This window comes from Capricornis sumatraensis, chromosome 3 (assembly GCF_032405125.1).
Source record: "Capricornis sumatraensis isolate serow.1 chromosome 3, serow.2, whole genome shotgun sequence".
Taxonomy (NCBI): domain Eukaryota; kingdom Metazoa; phylum Chordata; class Mammalia; order Artiodactyla; family Bovidae; genus Capricornis; species Capricornis sumatraensis.
The window spans coordinates 130,508,943-130,528,775 of record NC_091071.1 but is presented as its reverse complement, the minus strand read 5'-3'; the positions used below and the strand labels follow the sequence as shown (position 1 = coordinate 130,528,775).

The 19,833-nt window shown below is 40.1% G+C and overlaps 1 protein-coding gene across 3 annotated transcripts in view; it reads right to left on the bottom strand.

Moving 5' to 3' along the window:
• LOC138075424 (MOB-like protein phocein) overlaps positions 1-19,562 on the bottom strand; it is a 45,692-nt gene extending 26,130 nt beyond the window's left edge. The window contains exons 1-3 of one of the 3 annotated variants that reach the window (XM_068967184.1): positions 19,319-19,562; positions 18,589-18,753; positions 1,518-1,580 (exon numbers count right to left, since the gene is read on the bottom strand). In XM_068967184.1, the coding sequence (XP_068823285.1) occupies positions 1,518-1,580; positions 18,589-18,753; positions 19,319-19,321 (231 nt within the window). In that variant the 5' untranslated portion in view covers positions 19,322-19,562. Of the gene's footprint in view, positions 1-1,517; positions 1,581-5,133; positions 5,222-18,588; positions 18,754-19,318 lie in introns of those variants that run through there. The other 2 variants (XM_068967185.1, XM_068967186.1) reach the window with 2 other exon arrangements.
• Between the last annotated feature and the right edge of the window lie 271 nt (positions 19,563-19,833).

Here is a 19,833-nt window from a genome sequence, read left to right as displayed (position 1 = left end):
GGCAACTAACTCAACATAATGATGGCCAAATATGAAAAACACACAGCAAACATCATACTTAATGTGGAAGTGACTGAAAGATTTCCAGTAAGATCAGAAATAATATAAGGATGCCTGCTGTTGCCACTTCTATTCAAAATAGTATTTGAAATTATAGCTAGAGTAATTAGGCAAGAAAAAGAAATAAAAGGCATCTAGATTAGAAAGGAACAAGCTATTTGCAAATGAAATAATCTCATTTGTAGAAACCCAAAAGATTTCACAAAAAAATTATTAGGACTAATAAACAAATTCAGCATAGCATCAGAACAAAACTCTACTTTTAAACGGAAAAATACCTGCACATTTTTCCTCTTAATTTTTGCCAATTTCCACACACAGAACTCCAGATTTTATTTATAAATCCTCCACAAGGCTTCTTTACTAACATATTAAATATCTGTTCATTGAACAACACATTCTTTTTTTAAAAAACAATACATTCTGAAAAGGCAATGAGCAAAGCCATTCAATCATCAGTATTCTTCTATTTCCTGTGCTAAGTATCTAAATACTATACTGAATCCATTCTAAAGGTTTTTAATGTTTCTGTTAAGATTATTAAATGTTTGGGGGCAGGGGCTTCAACAGCACGGCTCTCAAAATTTTAGTTCCTTGACTAGGGATCAAACCCATGCCCTCTGCAGTAGAAGCACAGAGTTCTAACCACCAGATCACCCAGGAAATCCCTGTCAAATTTTTACTACTCAAAGAATTCAACTGTATTTTTATTTTGTTTTCCAATATTTTTAAACAAGACAATAAATCCAAATAGCTATCTACTTTAACTACCTAGCTATCAAAATCAAACAGCTTTGACTAATATACTAGCACAGCCAATTTCAATCATCCTTTTATTAACCCTTTAAGAATTAGCTGTGATTTTTAAGAATTAGCTATGGAAACTTTTTTCTCCCAGTTTCCAGATTTTATTCATTTGGGAATAAAAAAAAAATTTTTTTTTTAAACCTAACATAGTATACAATATGGTTCTCAGTAAAAATGCTTAAAAATCTCCTGAAGGGTTTTTCAACCCAAACATGCTATTACCTCCTAATCAGAGTCTTAGTGAGCTATTACCTCCTAATCAGAGTCTTAGTGAGCTATTTGGGAGAAGGCAATGGCACCCCACTCCAGTACTCTTGCCGGGAAAATCTCATGGACAGAGGAGCCTGGTAGGCTGCAGTCCATGGGGTCACTAAGAGTCGGGCACAACTGAGCGACTTCACTTTCACACATTGGAGAAGGAAATAGCAACCCACTCCAGAATTCTTGCCTGGAGAATATATTAATAGATAATAAAATGTATTTAAGTTTTATGATAGTTTAATGTGCCATCTTAAAACAAAATGAGGTTTGATGAAAGTTTTAAGCAGTCACCCCAATAATTCCATGGATTCTGGTTTGTGCTAAAAGATATAGGAATACTTAACTATGCCAAGGGTTATTGGAGTTGTAAAAGAAACTATTATTATTACCTGCTGAACAGCAAGTGTACTGTCCATTTCATCAAAGGATTCATCAGGCCAATTATAGAAATCCTATAAGAAAAAATGCCATGGTTAAAGCATATACAAAGTTACAAAGAAGATGCAATACTATTATGACTGACTTCAATTCTTAACAAAGATCCAAAGTTATATCAGGGGAGAAGAAAAGTTCTCATATTTTAAACAATGTGATTATTAGTAAATAAGTTAAAGAAATTTTATTCAATGTTTTAAATGAACACCAAGATTTTATTTAACTGAACTCTAAGTTACAGTTTTCTCAACCATAGATCCCTCAAATATGGCTCTCATAAACCTTTCATGTGTTATTAATTGATAAGTCCAGCACAATTTTGTTTGTGGTGGTTAAATATTTTTCCAAAAGTTCTAATGAAAAAAAATATCCAGGCAGTAAAAAACATCAATTTCTACCCAAAGAGAATAGCTAGAATAAGCAGCAGTTACTACTCCATTAAGTATTATTTAAGACAGATATTATAATAAATTACAATTCTAATTGCAAATGATGTTTTAAATTTCTAAATCAAAATGTGAGCACCATCAAAAACAAATCATTTAAAAAGAACAACCTACTTTTCAAAATTTTATTTATTTATTTTTTGGTTGTGCTGGGTCTTTGTTGCTGCACTCGGGCTTTTTCTAGTTGCAGAGAGCGGGGGCTCCTCTCTAGCTACAGTGTGCAGGCTTCTCACTACTGTGGCTTCTCTTGTTGCAGTGCATGGGCTCTAGGGAGCACAGGTTTCAGTAGTTGCCACAGGTGGGCTCAGGAATTGCAGATCCTGGGCCTCTAGCACACAGGTTCCATAGTTGTGGCACGTGGGTTTAGTTGCTCTTAAGCATGGGGGATCTTCCATTATTAGCAAGTGGACTCTTCACCACTGAGCCACCAGGGAAGCCCGGCAGCCAGAGTCTTAATCACTTGACTACCAGGAAAGTTCAAACAATCTTCTTTTAAGGGGAATATTTTTATGGATCACCTTATACTGGTTCTGAACTGCTCTATAGATAGCCCAGTTCACAGACATTCACCAAAGTGTTCAGACTCTTTCCATCTGACAGCTTTTTCAGCAGTTTACCTATATATCTTCTGTAGGCACTTAATGCCTGACACATTGTAGATACTCAATAAATGTCTGGGAAAAGGTAGTATTAAACCAAAAATCGATAACCCTGCATCAGTCAACGTAAGTCTCTAAAAATTGGAGCAAACTGAAGAATACAGTGTTTGATACTACGTTATTAAAAGTTTAATTGCAAAAGATATTTATAAATATAATGCACGTAACAGTAAAAAGTTTAAAGAAAAAAAAAGGAATGATAATCACCATTACTGACTAGGGGTGGGTAGAAGACAGAAGAATGTGATACAGAAGGATTTAACTATATTAGTAATGTCCTAGTTCTGAGAGTATGTGATGGGTATGGTATACCATTTAAGTATTTCTTAAGCATTTCATATCTTTTCTTTTTCAATAGTTGCCTATTCTGAATGAAAATGAACTAAATTTATTTTAAAAGTCAAGAAATAAAAACAACTTTCTGGAAATTGTTTTAGGATGTCTCTTCCTAGATATTATTTACATATTATTAGAAAGTAGTTTTAAAATTCTTCCTATTTGTAGTGAAAAATGTCTTATTAATATGCTTTGCAAATTTTTTCATTTTTAAAAAAATATAGTTTGTATTCTGTTTTTTTAAATATTAAAAAACACATATAGTAATACATAGAAAAGATGTAAAAAGTTAATTGAGAATTAGTTTGCCTCATACTTAAAACACCTAAAAGAGGAGCCAAAAATCCAGCTTAATGAACATTATCATCTAATTCAGTAAAACATTTATTGAAAAACAACTATGTGCCTATAATCCAACCTAACAAATTTTTAAAAAAGTAGAAAGATACTCTATCTACTCTAATTCTAAATATATCAATTTAGAGTAGACCCATTTCACAAAGGAAATCAGTGTGATATACAAAGTACAGGCAGAATGCTGCTTAAGTAGTCCTTTTTTTAAAAATCCTAACATTTTCTATTATATTTTATTTAACACTTTGATCTATGACTATGTGGAAAAAAGCAAAGGAACTTTCTATATGTGACTTACTCATAACATAGCAAATAGATGTGTTAAAACACTGAGTTAAAATCTATGATTCTCTATCCTTTCAAAATTAATAACTTTTGAATCAGTAAAAATGGATGATTCTTATGTGAGCACAAAAAATTCACTTCTAAATACAAAAATATAAGTTGATCATTTACAAGAATCAGAAATAATGTTTCCACAGAATGAGAATTAAAAGCATCTTAGAAAAGATCATTTATAAATAAAGAAATTTTTGAAACAGTAAAAAGCACAAATAATATACAAATTCCAAGTAGGATGACCATAAAACTGCCAATAAAACTGACACAATAAAACATGACTATAAAAACAAAAGGGTTTCAAACTGAACTCTCTAAAATTCAGTACTAGAAGCAATTTGTGAAAAAGAAAAGGTCACTAGTGTCTAATTATCAGTCTAATTTCTGGGCTTCAGTTGCCTTATCTGTAACATAGATCTGGGAAGATGTCTGGATCTAAAAGTTCCCTTTGAAAGGACACCCTTTCCCAAATTCTGTGCAAGGCATTAAAAATCCATTCTCTGGCATAAGGTAGTAGCTCCACGGTTGCATCTGGTCCCTACCCTGAGCGCCACCCCACACATACACTTACCTCTTTTTCTTTAAAATCACATTATAACACCTCTTCTGATTTTGGAGCATGTACTCAATTGCAAACCATTTCACCTGGCAGGCTAATCAGATGAGGTCTAACTACCCTATTCGATTTTTTTTAGGAATGTGAAGAGCACTCCGTCTTTTGCAAATCCCAAGAATCAATACTGACACAAGGACCAACTCACTCCAAGTACCGCCCTACTAAAAGTTGATAAAATTATAATCAATTCCTTCCTTATGCTTCACACATAACAAAGAAATTCACAAGGAATGATATCTAACAAGTCCCAGCCTGATGATGAAAACCTGCTGGACCAGAGAACAGCTAGAGCGAGAAGTGGCCAAAAGCAAACAGCAGGAGGAGGAGGATATCGACTCCCGGATCCGGCTAGACAAGCTGGATGTCAGAAGTCGGGCAGGTCACAAGCCAGATAGGAACTGGAAGGCAGGACGAGGTAGGCTGTTTACACCCCTCCCACCCCAGAAGCCCTCACAGAACCTCAGGGTCTCCACCTGGCCGGCGGCACCCCTCAGACACTGGTCACTGGAGATCAGGCAAAAGGCGAGAACAAGCAGTGGCTGCTAACAAGCTTTCCAGCCCTGGTCTCGGCCGCCCCTATGCGCCCCTCACGCCCACCCTCCAGTCGGAGCTACGCAGGCCTCCCGGGCCGCCGCCGCCGCCGCCGCCTCAGCCAAACCGAAGGACTGAGGCTCCGGAAGAGCAGGCCGGGCACCAGTGCCCCCGCCAGTCCGTCGGTCGCCCCGGCCCATCCTCCTCTCAGAGGTATCCAGCGTCAAAGTGCGACTCTGCTCGGCACCAAGAGCCCCCTCCCCCTCCATCAAAGGTGCAGATACACTACCTGAGCCTTGGTACCCGGCCTGTTCCGCCTCAGCACAGCCGTCCCCTCCGCCATGACCATAGTGCCAGAGTCTGGGCGGCTGGAGTCGGTACCCGGATGTAGGGGACGGCTGCCTGCGCGGGGGGCGGGGCGGAGCGGCGTTCCTGGCTCGGGCGCGGGGGAGGGGCTACTGCTGACGGCACAGCCGTAGCCCGCGCGGGGCAGGGTGGGAGGACCTGGAGGAGTCCTTGAATGGGCCAGCTGGCGGAGGGAGGGGGACAAGAAAAGGAACAGCCGACGACTCACTGACGACGAAGTGGAGGGAGGGAGAGACCCGACTGCCAGGGACGAGAGTGAGTAACAAAGAGAATTCCGCCGGCCAGCGCAGAGAGCCACCATCCCCAAGTGGGAATGTGTAAATTCGGCGTAGCGCGTTGTGCATCTCATTGGGCTTACGTTAGTTAACGGGAAGAACGGAGCTTGCACAATGGCGACCGTTTCAGTTGTCGGTTGTGCAAACAAATACCTAGAGAAGCGTAAGTCTGTCCCGAAATCTGCCTAGATGTGCACAGTGAAAAAGAGGTCAGCAGTCTTGGAAAGTTACACAGACCCTGCATGAAATGGACCAATTTCAAATCAGACTCAGGCTTAGAGTGTAAAACGGTATTTCCGCCATCCGCTAAGTTTGTGTCGATTAGAGACCCAAATGCCAATTATCTGACGGTAAAGGGGACATCGGGTATTGTGTGTTAAGCAGACAAGATTAGCTTGTATTTTTTTGCAAGTCAGAAGCAGGAGGAGAAAATGAATGCCCCTTCGTTGACGGTGGGTGTTGTACATCCCAGTATTTCAGTTTTTCTTTGTTGCAAGTTTTAAGTTTTCTCTTAAGTCATGGAATCACAGATGTATTGGCAAACTTTTTTTTGGTTCCTGCTTGGAAATCTTAAAATGTTTGATCTGGGATGAGAGAGGCCTTAGGTTATCAGATGGGAAGACAGTTAAATTAATAAACAGTGCATATAGTAGGGTAATTTTCAAGAGAGAAAAGCATCAGATATCCCATCCCATCAAGTACACCCAAAGGTGTATTAAGAATGCTGAGACATGTAACAGAGTCTCCAAAGATGAAAGCCAGGAGTGGATGAGAGGGTGGTTAAAATTAGTGCAAAGCTGAATAACTGTCATGGCTTGGAATTTCGTTCAGAAGCATTTAATATGGGAAGCCTGTTTGCCTTTAAAGATTTCTTCTTTCTAGAAGATGTAGAGACTGGTAACTTTTCAAGAGAAAGGACAACTCCATCACTAACTTATAAGTGCAAAAAATTTATTCATCCAACAAGTGTTTATTAAGCCCCACTCTGTGGCACTGAGGTAAAAGTATAAAAAGTTCCCATCCTTAAGGATAAGTTGATTAGAGTCTAGCCATGGAGACAGCCGTGCAAGTCACCAGTTCTCTTAATAAATACAGTGAGAATCTAAGACAAGCAGCCCCTAAATGTTGCCACCCTAAGAGAGATATGGGTGGATCTGTAGAGAGCAGATTCTGAGGTCTGTGGACAATCTCACCTCCCTTACTCCAAGGATTCAGTTATAATTTCCCGGATTGTGTGGTAGTCCCCGAGCTGTAAATATCAGTTACCTATAGTTGAAGGGGCTCATCTTAATGTTCTCTTAAGTCCAGAGTTCAGTTCAGTCGCTCAGTGATGACTGACTCTGCAACCCCATGAATCGCAGCATGCCAGGCCTCCCTGTCCATCACCAACTCCTAGAGTTTACCCAAACTCATGTCCATCGAGTTGGTGGTGCCATCCAGCCATCTCATCCTCTGTCATCCCCTTATCCTGCCCCCAATCCCTCCCAGCATCAGGGTCTTTTCCAATGAGTCAACTCTGCATCAGGTGGCCCAGAGTATTGGAGTTTCAGCTTCAGCATCAGTCCTTCCAATGAACACCCAGGACTGATCTCCTTTAGGATGGACTGGTTGGATCTCCTTGCAGTCCAAGGGACTCTCAAGAGTCTTCTCCAACACCACAATTCAAAAGCATCAATTCTTCGGCCCTCAGCTTTCTTCACAGTCCAACTCACACCCATACATGACCACTGGAAAAACCATAGCCTTGACTAGACAGACCTTTGCTGGCAATGTCTCTGCTTTTGAATATGCTATCTAGGTTGGTCATAACTTTCCTTCCAAGGAGTAAGCGTCTTTTAATTTCATGCCTGGTAGTAATACTTAAATACTGTTTCAACCCATCTGAAAAGAACAAAAGAAAAAGACAGTTAAGTAGGTGTTAAATTCAGGAACAAAATACATATTCTTCTCTTTGAAAAGTCTAATTATGCTACATTGTGATGTCAATTCTGGCCTTGTTTACAGGAAGAACCTTGGTCTTTATGGTTGAAATGTTTCTAGCTCATAACCTTCACATTTTAATGTGACGTTTAATCTGTTAGTCTGCAGATTGGAGGTCTGCAGACCTCTAAACAACAATAATTCTACAACCACAATTAATTTAGGGAGTGGGGGGAAGAAGAAAAGAGCATGATCAGTAATAACAGTAACATGTAAAAATGGGTTACTTGAATATTTTTGTTAAAGAAGTAGTTTTTTTAAAGGCAAGATGAACAAATGAAAATAACTCTGGACTGAGATTCAAGAAGTCTAAATTCTCTTCCTTGTTGACTGTAAGACTTTGAACAATTTATCAAATAAAAGGGTTTGTGTGGAGGGGGAGGGAATGAAACCAGTGCACAGCAGTTCTTTCCTTCTGCCTCATAAGAGCATGATCTTTTGGGGGCTTCCCTGGTGGTCCAGTGGTTAAGAATCCACCTTGCAATGCTGGGAACATGGGTTTGATCCATGGTCTCAGAAGATCTCACATGCCATGGAGCAGCCAAGCCCGTGGAGCACAAATACTGAGCCTGTGCTCTAGAGCATATGAGCTGAAACTGCTGAAGCTCACACACCCTAGAGCCTGTGCTTTGCAACAGGAGAAGCCACTGCAGTGAGAAGTTCGCAACTAGAAGCTCTCCGCAACTAGAGAAAGCCCGTCTGCAGCAATGAAGACCCAGTGCAGCAAAAATTAATTAATTTTAAAGTCTCTCAAAAGTTTTAGAAGAAAATACTTTGTAAATCCAATGAATCATAAGTAATTTCAAAACCATCTATCCAATATGAAATCCTCCTTGGGGAGTTTTAAAATCCAACTAAAATAGTGAATGCGCATTGTGTTTGGGCACTGAGCAAGAGCTGAGAACCATGAATAAGATGTATAAGCTCCTTTCTTCAAAAAGTTTAAAAATGAATAGGAAAGGAGGATATGTAAATTACTATACTACAGACAAAATGTCTCTGGTTGATGGTGGCCTATTTGCTATCCACACTACACATGCTCTTTGCAAAGAGACTTTACTCTTGCTCGGTATCCATCTCTCCCAATTTGAGCAGGGAAAGGTAAACCCATCTTTAACTGAGGGATAAATCCTTATTGGCCTAAGCCAATGTTTAAAGGGTGAGCATATGACTCCATTTTAGCCTGAGGAGATATGAAAAGATACCTGATGGAGCACTCTGGGGAAAGGTTTTCTTGCTCTTGAGGAGACAGTAAAAGAGATGGTTCCTTTTTTGTGCCGCTGAACCTTGTCAAGTCTGGGGCTGCATCAACCCTCTTGACTTGAAGGAAGCCAGCCTAAGAGCAAAGCTGGTGCACTGACCGAGATGCATGAAGTACTTGAATGTGCCATTTAAGTTGCATTTATTGAGGGGGTTTCATAGAGGCAGTTTCGTTCCAGGCCAAGCAAAATTGAAGCAGCAGTGAAGTATGGAGATGTATGTTCACAGCTGAACAAAAAGTAGTTGTATATGTAGTTTTGTACATTTTTAACATATTATTTGAAAATTCATTTCTCTTTATAAAAGTTGTTATAGACAAAATTTTTTGAATTTACAAAGTTTAAACAAGACAATTTTGACTACAAATGAGTGAGATACTCAGCTTCCACAGTACTTCATTTTTATCTCTAGAATATTTGACCAGTTAGTGATTGTGGTAGCCAGGTGCCAAGATGTCCTCTAGTGATTATCATCTCCTCAGTGTGAGAGAGAACCAAATGAAGAACACCTTTGGTTTTCTCGCACACTGAATAGGGTGGACCTGTTTAATCAAAATAGGACATTTTGAAAATGATGTTGTGTGACTCCTGATGTTAGGCCATAAAAGACATTGTGGCTTTGGCCTTGCTCTCTCAACTCACCTCCCTTGGGTAAGCTAAGACACTGTCATGTGTGAGGATCCTCAAGTTGCCCACAAGGGATCCACTGAAGCTCCTGCCAAAAGTAAGTATCAACTTGCCAGCAAGAGTAACCATCTTGGAAGTATAACTTGCAGATCCCAGTCAAACCTTTGGCTGATGGTAGCCTCATAAAATTTGGGATAAGCAGATCCCAAATTTCTGATGTCCAAATACTGTGTGAGATGTTGGTGTTTTAAGCCACTAAGTTTGGGATGATTCGTTAAGCAGCAATAGATAACTAATACAGTAGTTCCTGAATCTTCAGGAAGGGAAGATATGATCAGAAGAGATAAGTCACAACAGACAATTATCATTCCTTTTTTCCATAGAGCACCTAATGTCTTTCATGAAGTTAGGGGCATTTTCTACCTTTATTTTCTAGATGACACCAGTTTCTAAAATTATGCTATTAATTTAGTTGTTTACTTCTGCCTGTTTTATTCACAACAAACTCTGAAAAATTCTTAAAGAGATGGGAATATCAGACCAGCTGACCTGCCTCTTGAGAAATCTGTATCCAGGTCAAGAAGCAACAGTTAGAACTGGACATGGAACAACAGACTATTTCCAAATAGGGAAAGGAGTGTGTCAAGGCTGTATACTGTCACCTTGCTTATTTAATTTCTTTGCAGAGTACATCATGAGAAACGCTGGGCTGGAAGAAGCACAACCTGGAATCAAGATTGCAGGGAGAAATATGAATAACCTCAGATATGCAGATGACACCATGCTTACGGCAGAAAGCGAAGAAGAACTAAAGAGCCTCTTGATGAAAGGGAAAGAGTGAAAAGTTGGCTTAAAGTTCAACATTCAGAAAACTACCATCATGGCATCTGGTCGCATCACTTCAAGGCAATTAGATGGAGGAACAGTGGAAACAGTGACAGACTTTATTTTGGGGGGCACCAAAATCACTGCAGATGGTGACTGCAGCCATGAAATTAAAAGACGCTTACTCCTTGGAAAAAAAGCTATGACCAACCTAGGCAGAATATTAAAAAACAGAGACATTACTTTGCCAACAAAGGTCCGTCTAGTCAAAGCTATGGTTTTTCCAGTGGTCATATATGGATGTGAGAGTTGTACTATAAAGAAACCTGAGCGTCAAAGAATTGATGCTTTTGAGAGAAGACTCTTGAGAGTCCCTTGGACTACAAGGAGATCCAACCAGTCCATCCTAAAGGAAATCAGTACTGAATATTCATTGGAAGTACTGATGCTGAAGCTGAATCTCCAATACTTTGGCCACTTGATGTGAAGAACTGACTCATTTGAAAAGACCCTGATACTGGGAAAGGTTGGAGGCAGGAGGAGAAGGGGACAACAGAGAATGAGATGGTTGGATGGCATCACCGACTCAATGGACATCAGTTTGAGTAAGCTCCAGGAGCTGAGGATGGACAAGGAAGCCTGGCGTGCTGCAGTCCGTGGGGTCACAAAGAGTTGGACATGACTGAGCGACTGAACTGAACTAATTTTATTCATCCCTGTATCTCTAGGGCCTAAGACAGTGCCTGACACTTGTTCAAAAAAATGAATGGGGAGTTCTCTAGTGGTCCCGTGGCTTAGACTGCAGTCTCAATGCCGGGGGCCTGAGTTTGATTCCTGGTCAGGTAACTAGATCCTTCATGACATAACTAAGAGTTTGCACTTGCAACTAAGACCCAGTACAGCCAAATAAATTTAAAATTAAAAAAAAAAAAAACTTTTTAAAATGAATGCTTAAAAATACTATAATAAATTGGTCTTTTGAAATAATAAGTCAGATAAGTAAGTACCCACTGATGTTTTTTCCAAGTCAAATCTCTAGGCAAAATGAGACTGAAAAGTGTTTTGTAAGAGTTCGGCTAAATATTAATGTCTTAAAGAACTAGGCTTAACTTGTAAGACGAGGGTTTGGATCCATTTCTTATCTCTTAAAACAGGAAAATCTCAAGATTGAAAAAATACAACAACTGAAAACCATAAAAATACCTAAAGAAACTATGGAAGAACCTTCTGTTGGAGACTTTTCAGAGTTTGAAATAACTAGAAGCTATAATGGAAAATTTTATTTATTCAGCTATACCAAAATTACTTCCTACAAATTCAAAGCATTAAAAAAATCAAAGTCAAATTATAAACTGGAGGAAAAAACCTATCACAAAGAACCAATTTCCCTGAATGATAAGGATATCAAATCATAAAAGGCCAGTTACCCAGTAGTAAAGATAAAATGATTTGTTTGGAAAAATAAAAATTCATAACATTCTATATTATTGAGAGTGGGAGGAAATCAGCAATCTCATACATTGCTGGTAAGATTATTAATCGGTAGAAATTCTCTGAAGGGCAACTTGAAGATGTTTGTATGTGTGTATATATGATTAAGGTTCACATAACTGTTGACATGGGCTTCCCAGGAGGCTCAATAGTAAAGAATCTGCCTGCCAGTGCAGAAGACACAGGTTCAGTAACTGCATCAGGAAGATCCCCTGGAGAAGTAAATGACAACCCACTCCTAGAAAATCCCATGGACAGAGGAGCCTGGCAGGCTGTGTAGTGTATGGGGTTGCAAAAGAGTTACATACAACTTAGCAACTAAGTAACAATGACCCTTTGACATAGCAATTTCATGCCCAGCAGTTTATCTTAAAGATATAAAATCTATGCAAAATTTTATTTATTTCAGAAGTGTTTTTAAGAGCCTAAGTTTAGAATTTAAATATCAATCAATAGGAAATGCTTAAATTTTGGTTCATCCATATAATGAAACATCATATAGCTATAAGGGGAATGAAACTTTTATATGTACTTTATAGATTAATTCCAAAGACAAAATTATTAATACAAAAAATAAACGGCAAGGTGCCAATTGGTGTGTACAGAATATTTTACTTTTGAAAAGTATATATATATTTCATATGCATGAGATACATATATATACACACACAAATAGATATGTATACATAAAACACCCCTGAAAGAAAGAATATAAACTGTAACACCAGTGCCTCCAGGAATGGAACCAGGTGGCTACGGCACAGGGATGGGAAGGACTCTTTTCAATGTACATCCTTTCGAATTTTTACCTACACATACGTTGCGTGCATACATGGTCAGTCACTTCAGTCATGTCTGACTCTTGTGACCCCTGGGCTGTAGCCCTCCAGGCTCCTCTGTCCATGAGATTATCTCAGCAAGAATACTGGAGTGAGCTGCCATTTTCTTCTCCAGGGGATCTCTCCCACCCAGGGATCAAACCCACGTCTCTTGCATTGGCAGGCAGATTCTTTACCACTGAGACACCTGGGAAGCCCACAAACAGATTATCTAGTTTTAAATGTTAATCAAATTAAAGTTTAAGGAAAAAAAATATCAGGCTTGACTCAAAATGTTAAGGAACATCTAGTGCCCCCTCCTTTTTTTTACAGTTAATTCTTAAACCCAGAGAGGTTGAGATGATTTGTCAAATATCACATAACTACTATTTTCTGGGCTCCAAAATCACTGCAGATGGTGATTGCAGCCATGAAATTAAAGGACACTTACTCCTTGGAAGGAAAGTTATGACCAACCTAGACAGCATATTAAAAAGCAGAGACATTACTTTGTCAACAAAGGTCCATCTAGTCAAGGCTATGGTTTTTCCAGTGGTCATGTATTGATGGATGTGAGAGTTGGACTATAAAGAAAGCTGAGGGCCAAAGAATTGATGCTTTTGAACTGTGATGTTGGAGAAGACTCTTGAGAGTCCCTTGGACTGCAAGGAGATCCAACCAGTCCATCCTAAAGGAGATTAGTCTTGGGTGTTCATTGGACGGACTAATGTTGAAGCTGAAACTCCAATACTTTGGCCACCTGATGCGAAGAGCTGACTCATTGGAAAAGACCCTGATGCTGGGAAAGATTGAAGGCAGGAGGAGAAGGGGACGACAGAGGATGAGATGGTTGGATGACATCACCGACTCAATGGACATGGGTTTGGGTGGACTCCGGGAATTGGTGATGGACAGGGAGGCCTGGCATGCTGCGGTTCAAGGGGTCGCAAAGAGTTGGACATGACTGAGCGACTGAACTGACGGAATGACTATGTAAGCTACACAGGATCTAGAGCCTAGGTTTGATTGAGCTCTCTCATACAGACTGCTTAAGGGTTAAAAAAAAAGAAAAGACATTTAAATAGACTTCACATAAATAAAAAGTTCTAAAGTCCATTTTGGTGTGGCTGCAGAGAAAACAGCAATTAACTTGCTGGATGAGGCATGTGACCTGGTATCATGCTGGAGAGCAATCTGGCAGCCCTTTGCTAAGTTACTTCAGTCGTGTCCGACTCTGTGTGACCCCATAAACGTCAGTCCACGAGGCTCCCCTGTCCCTGGGATCCTCCAGGCAAGAACACTGGAGTGGATTGCCATTTCCTTCTTCAGTGCATGAAAGTGAAGTTGCTCAGTCATGTCTGACTTAGCAACCCCACGGACTGCAGCCTACCAGGCTCCTCCATCCATGGGATTTTCCAGGCAAGAGTACTGGAGTGGGGTGCCATTGCCTTCTCCGCTCGCAGCCCTTACCCAGAAGTTAAAAATGCTCACAGCCAGGTAAGTGCACTGTTGAGAGTACAGGGAGGAACTGTCATATCAGGTATCAAACAAATATATGTTTATATTGAAAATACTGTGATAGGATAGAGAGATCAATGGATCAGACTGTGAAATCCTGGAATATGTTTGCTTAAAAATTTAATGTATGATAAAGGTGACATCTCAAATTTGGGGGCAGGGGAGTGGTGGGGGAGAGTGGGTAATCCAATAAAGTAAACCGTTGGTTAAAAAAAAGACACATATACTGTACACTAAATGGATCAACGAATTACTTAACATTTCAAAAAACAAGTACTAGAAGAATGAGATTTAACTAGAAACAAAAACTGCACAAATTAGGAAACAAATGTGACAAATTCACACCCCTAAAACTTTATGATCCATGTTGGTGGTAATCCAGAATGGTGTGCCCACTGTGGCAGTTTGGAGGATCCTCAAAAAGTTAAAAATAGAACTACCATATTTCTATTCAGAAACCCCACTTTTGAGTATTTTTCTAAAAGGACTGAAATCAGAATCTCAAAGAGAGATATTAGCACTCTCATCTGAATTGTAGCACTGTTTACAATAGCCAAGCTGTGGCAGCATCAATGTCCGTTTGTTGTATGAATGGAGAAAACGTGGTATTGCATACAATGGAGTTATTACTCAGCTTTATATATTTGACAACACTGAATGAACCTTAACAATAAGCTAAGTCAAATAAGCCAATCAGAAGGACAAAATACTGTATTCCACATACGTGAAGGATCTAAAATAGCTGTAGAAGCAGAGACTAGAACAGTAGTTGCCAGGGACTAGGGGAGGGGAAAATGAGTTTTTAATCAATGGGCATAAAGTTTCATTTATTCAGTATTATAATGTACACTTAAAAACCTGTTAAGATGTATTTCATACTAAGTGTCCTTACTACAATAAAAAAATGAAAAACCTATTTTATGTCAATTTTAAAAAAATAAGAACTTTCTGTAAAGCATAGTTTCTGGAGCAATAGAGGAAAAAAATCATAATCTTGATAATGGTAACAACTTCCACAGCAGAATAGCACCCTGGTAATTTTAGTCTCAATTTTTCAAAAAAATTTTTGTGTAGAATAGTGAAATGCAGACTTTGAAGTCAGACAAGGTTGAGTTCAGTTCCAACCTATGACTTAAAATTTAGGTTACCTTGAGCCAGTTCCTCTACCTATCTGCATCCTTCACCTGTGAGGCAAAGAACATCAAACTATTGCTATGATTACACAAGTAAGTAGGATTTTATGTTGTTACTAGAACAGTGCCTGGCAAGAGTTCAAAAATGGTAAGGCCATCATTAAAATTTCAGTCAGAGTTTTACCTGTTTTACCTTTCTCCTTACTATTTTCCTGTTCAACAAAAAGTAAACACCAACATACCTCTCTAAAACAGATGGGTCCACATCCCCAATACCCAGATTTTGGGCCCAAATTTCTCATGCCAAAATTCTTTTCCCTATTAATTTTTAATATAATCTCACAATCTATAAAGTGATTCTTTAGCAGTTCTGCTAGACAAGGACAACTTCTCTGGTACAAAAAGAATCCTCCCATCCTTGATTTAGGTTATGGACACAGCCCTGAAATTCTAAGATAGCAAGTAATTCCGAGGATGAATAAGGTTTGTAAACTCATCTTAGATCTCAAAACGTCCTTATTTCCTTGGGTCCTGGGAAAACAATCATGAATGGAAAGTCATAGACCTTGGACTGGATTCCTAATTACAGTTTACCAACCACATGGCCTTGAGTAAGTTTCTTCATTTCCTCCGTGAGTTCTCTCATTGCTAAAACAAATCTGTGCTTACAGGATTACAATGTGCAGTGCACATTAGCTGTGCCTGGCACACAGAGGCATTCCTTTTTTTAACCTAAATATGACAAAAAGCCTTATACAGCAAAATGTCACTAACATTTCATAAATACATAACATAAATACACACACATACTATTTTATTGATGGGGATATTATCAAAAGTTGAGATTATTCCTTTATCACTTAAAATTTAACCTAGACTTTGATTCCACAAGACAAATATGGAATACAACTTTTAAAAGACATTATCATAGACTAGCTTATGAGCAATCAAAACTAACAGATTTGACTGCAAGGCAAAAATAGCTGGTAGCTGAGAGAGTCAAGATTAGGAGGTGGTAATCAACTCCAGTGTAGGATTGTTTGGGTTCAAATCTTAATTCTCCTGGCTCCTAAATCAAGCTATTTGTCCAGTTCTCTGTTTCCTATTTGCTAAAATCAATAAATTGTATACTAGATAACCTAATTGTCAGTTTCAGGTACCCCTTCCCTTTTTCCAGTTGTTATCTGAAATGTCTATCATGTGCTTAGGACGGGCTGACAAAGTAGCAGAGGCCATAACGGTTTAGACAGCATGTAAATGTATGTAGACTACCTATGTCCACATCAGGCTTTACCACTTCCTAGTGTCCTGTTATTACTTAACCCCCTTTGTGGCTCACCATCCTTATATGCAAGATGTGACTGATGGTACTTGACTCATATGCTCTTGAAAGATTAAGCCATGTGATATAGGACAAGTACCTACAACAGTAGCTAGTACCTAGAAAATGCTCCTGAAGTGTTAGCTATACTGTCGCTCGGTGCCTAGCCTGGAATTCACAAGGTACTCAGCCAGTGGGAGCTATTACACCCTACCTTGGATTTCTAACTATGTAATAGTGAAAATGTTCATTAAGTTTTTCAAAATACAACTTAAGAAATAAGACATATGATACTAGATTTGCGTAAGTGAAGAACTATACTTAAATGTTTGATATATATGAAGTCAGAATGTTGCTACTTGTTTTCACCTTCTTAGAATGTTAGTATAAATCCATGGCTTTGAATCAGCATCAACTATATACTTAGTAAAGTTAACTTCAACATGAAGATTGAAAACCTTGTTTTCCAGTTCTCTGCAGGTTACCTCTATCTGCCCCCATATAAACCATGAACCCTAAAGCAACTGCAAAGCAAGTGTCAGTTGCTCAGTTGTGTCTGACTCTGCGACTGCATGTACTGTAGCCTGTCAGGCTCCTCTGTCCATGGATTTTCCAGGAAAGAATACTGGAATGGGTAGCCATTCCTTTCTCCAGGGGACTGACCCAACCCAGGGATTGAACCTGGGTCCCCTGCACTGTAAGCAGATTCTTTACCATCTGAGCCTCCAGGGAAGCCCAAGAACCATTTTAAATCACTAAATAAAAATTAACCATTGATTTATATATTTTTATTTGGAAATGTTTATACCAGTACAGTGAAACTAAATTTTAGACACTGGATGTCATTAGCTTGGATATCATTAGTTTATTATAAAAGAGAAACATGGAAATTATTTACATGATGAAAGATTTCAGAACTTGAGTGGAATGGGCAGCTTCACATGATGCCATTTCAATAGTGACTTATTTCAGTCGACATATTTCCCAAGAATGTCACCATCTCTAAATAAGAAATAATCCTGCAAACAGAGAAACCATTAGTTCAGAAAACTAACAGCAAATATTTAACCCATCCTTAATATTATGAAGTTTACACACCTTGTCGTCTAGAACTACTTTGGTGCCTCCATATTCTGGGAGAAGAACTTTATCTCCAACTTTCACACTAACTGGTTGAATCTCTCCACCCTTAAGAAAACAAGGATGTTTATTAGTAAAGATGTTTAGTTAACCAAACCAAATATTTACGCTTTATTATTAATCAACTCTGCGTGCTAGAATCAGATGTTTAAAAAGGACTTTGGTGGCCAAGTGGTATAATTTATAGTCATAGTTCTTCACTCAAAAATATCACTGTAGAGTTACACTTTGAAATAAGGCACACAGAGTGGCTTCAACTAAAACCTGATTTTACTTTAAAGGGTCAAAGAATTGTACTGGAAAAACTAACTTTAAGCTTTTTAATCGTTAAATATTAACATACTTGAAGTAATATGTTACTTCACAACCAAGTGAGGTAAACCAGTTTTTAAAACCATATGTACAATGGTCATGTTTAACTTCTTTCAACATGTAAAAACTTAATTTTCTGACTTTGGAACATATACTTCATTTACTTTTGCAATTCAATTTCTGTTCCTCCAAAGCAGATTTAGGAAAAGGGACTGAAGTAGAGTGCCCCAAATCTTCCTATTAACTCCAGGATAACCCCTTGCTAGAAATTTCTTAGAGGTATCTGGAGCAATACAATGAACATATATGACCCCAGGGCATTTATGCAATGTTCCAGTTGACTCTTCAGGAGTCTGAGGTCTAACCTTCAGTTGGAGACTAACTGGAAGGCCAGTTCTTACATGCAAGACAGAAAGTGATTAGGATTAAAGGATTAGGGCAATTTCAGTGTGTGAGAAGTCAGACTAAGTTCAAATTTATACCTACTGATTTTAATGCCGTGGAACTCTTCCTCCATCATATACAATATTTTTTTCCTTCCCTGATTACAATCATTTTTGCTGAAAGCAGATTAGTTGTGAACCCACTGGGGAGTGATCTTTTTAATAATCAAGGATCCCTACCGCCCCCCCCCCCCGCATTTCACATAAAAATGAGTTCCATTTCAGTCCGCATTTACCTTTCCTTTAGAGCCTGATCCAACAGCTACCACCGTGGCTTGCAATACTTTTCCCTGTGATTTTTCTGGAAGCATAATGCCTCCTTTGGTTACAGTTTCGGCGGCACTTCTTTCAACTAATACTCGGTCAAAGAGGGGAAGAAACTTTCTAAATGCCTGTCCTGCCTGTAGAGAGAAAAACGTTAGATTTGAAACACAATGTATTCTAAAGAGGCCACATGTGGCTTTCAAAGATAACGCCAATGTTCATATTTTCCATTCAAAGCAAACACCTCTGAACGTTCAGTTCTAAATTCCCCGTTTAATTTCCCACTCCTATGAGTGTTAGGGGTCGTTGTTGCTCCTGAGGTCAGCAGCCAGACGAGCTTCAAGGACAAGCTTAGTTTCTTCCAAGGTCAATTCTTCCAAGGATTTTCTGTAAATTGTCATTAAACACTGAAGTCCCTCTGCCTGTGCCCACGCTTTTTTCAAGACCATTACACACCCACCAAGGTCCCGCAGGAGGCGTGCGTCGGGATTCCCGCCCCCTGACCCACGCGCTGCCTCACACGCGCGTGCAGAGAGCCCTACTCGGAGGAAAGGATCGGCGGGGTCTCGCCTCTCCAGGGCTCGGGTGGGCGCGGGTCTCTGACCTCTACTCCTCCCGCGAGGCCCAAAGGGAATCGCCCGGGCTCCCCATGAGCCCCAGGCCAAACCGGGTGCGCCGGCCTTCAGCCCACGCGGGACTCACCATAACTCCGGCTGCCGCAGTTCGTTCTCTGCTCTCACGCCACAGGCAAAAGGAGAGAGCTGCTGTCGGACCCTCCAGACACGTGAACGCGAAAAAAAACTGGCCACCGCGCAGGCGCGCTCGCTTCCGCCCAGCCCCTCCCCGCGAAAGGCGGGTGGCCGCACCAGCGCGCGCCCCTATTCGCTTCCTGCGCTCTGCGCAGGCCACTGACGCGCGGACCCGGAGGCGGAAGAAAAGAGCAGCTCTTTCTAGGCTTTTCTAGGCCGTCAGCCTAGGTGAAAGTACTAACCCTTTGCCCCCCCCCGGAAATGACGCGTTTGACCCTTGCCCCACATAGAGCCAGGCTCTATCCGGAACGTTCTGGAACGGCGCGCAGCCCGGGAACTAGCCTAAGCGGGCCGGAGAGGGCTGAACCCGCTGGCCTGGCCTGGCGCGGGTAGGGAGGGGCGGGACTGGCGCACGGAGCATGCAGATTGCAGGGCCCAGGCGGCCGGGAAGTGGGTGGGCACCGCTCG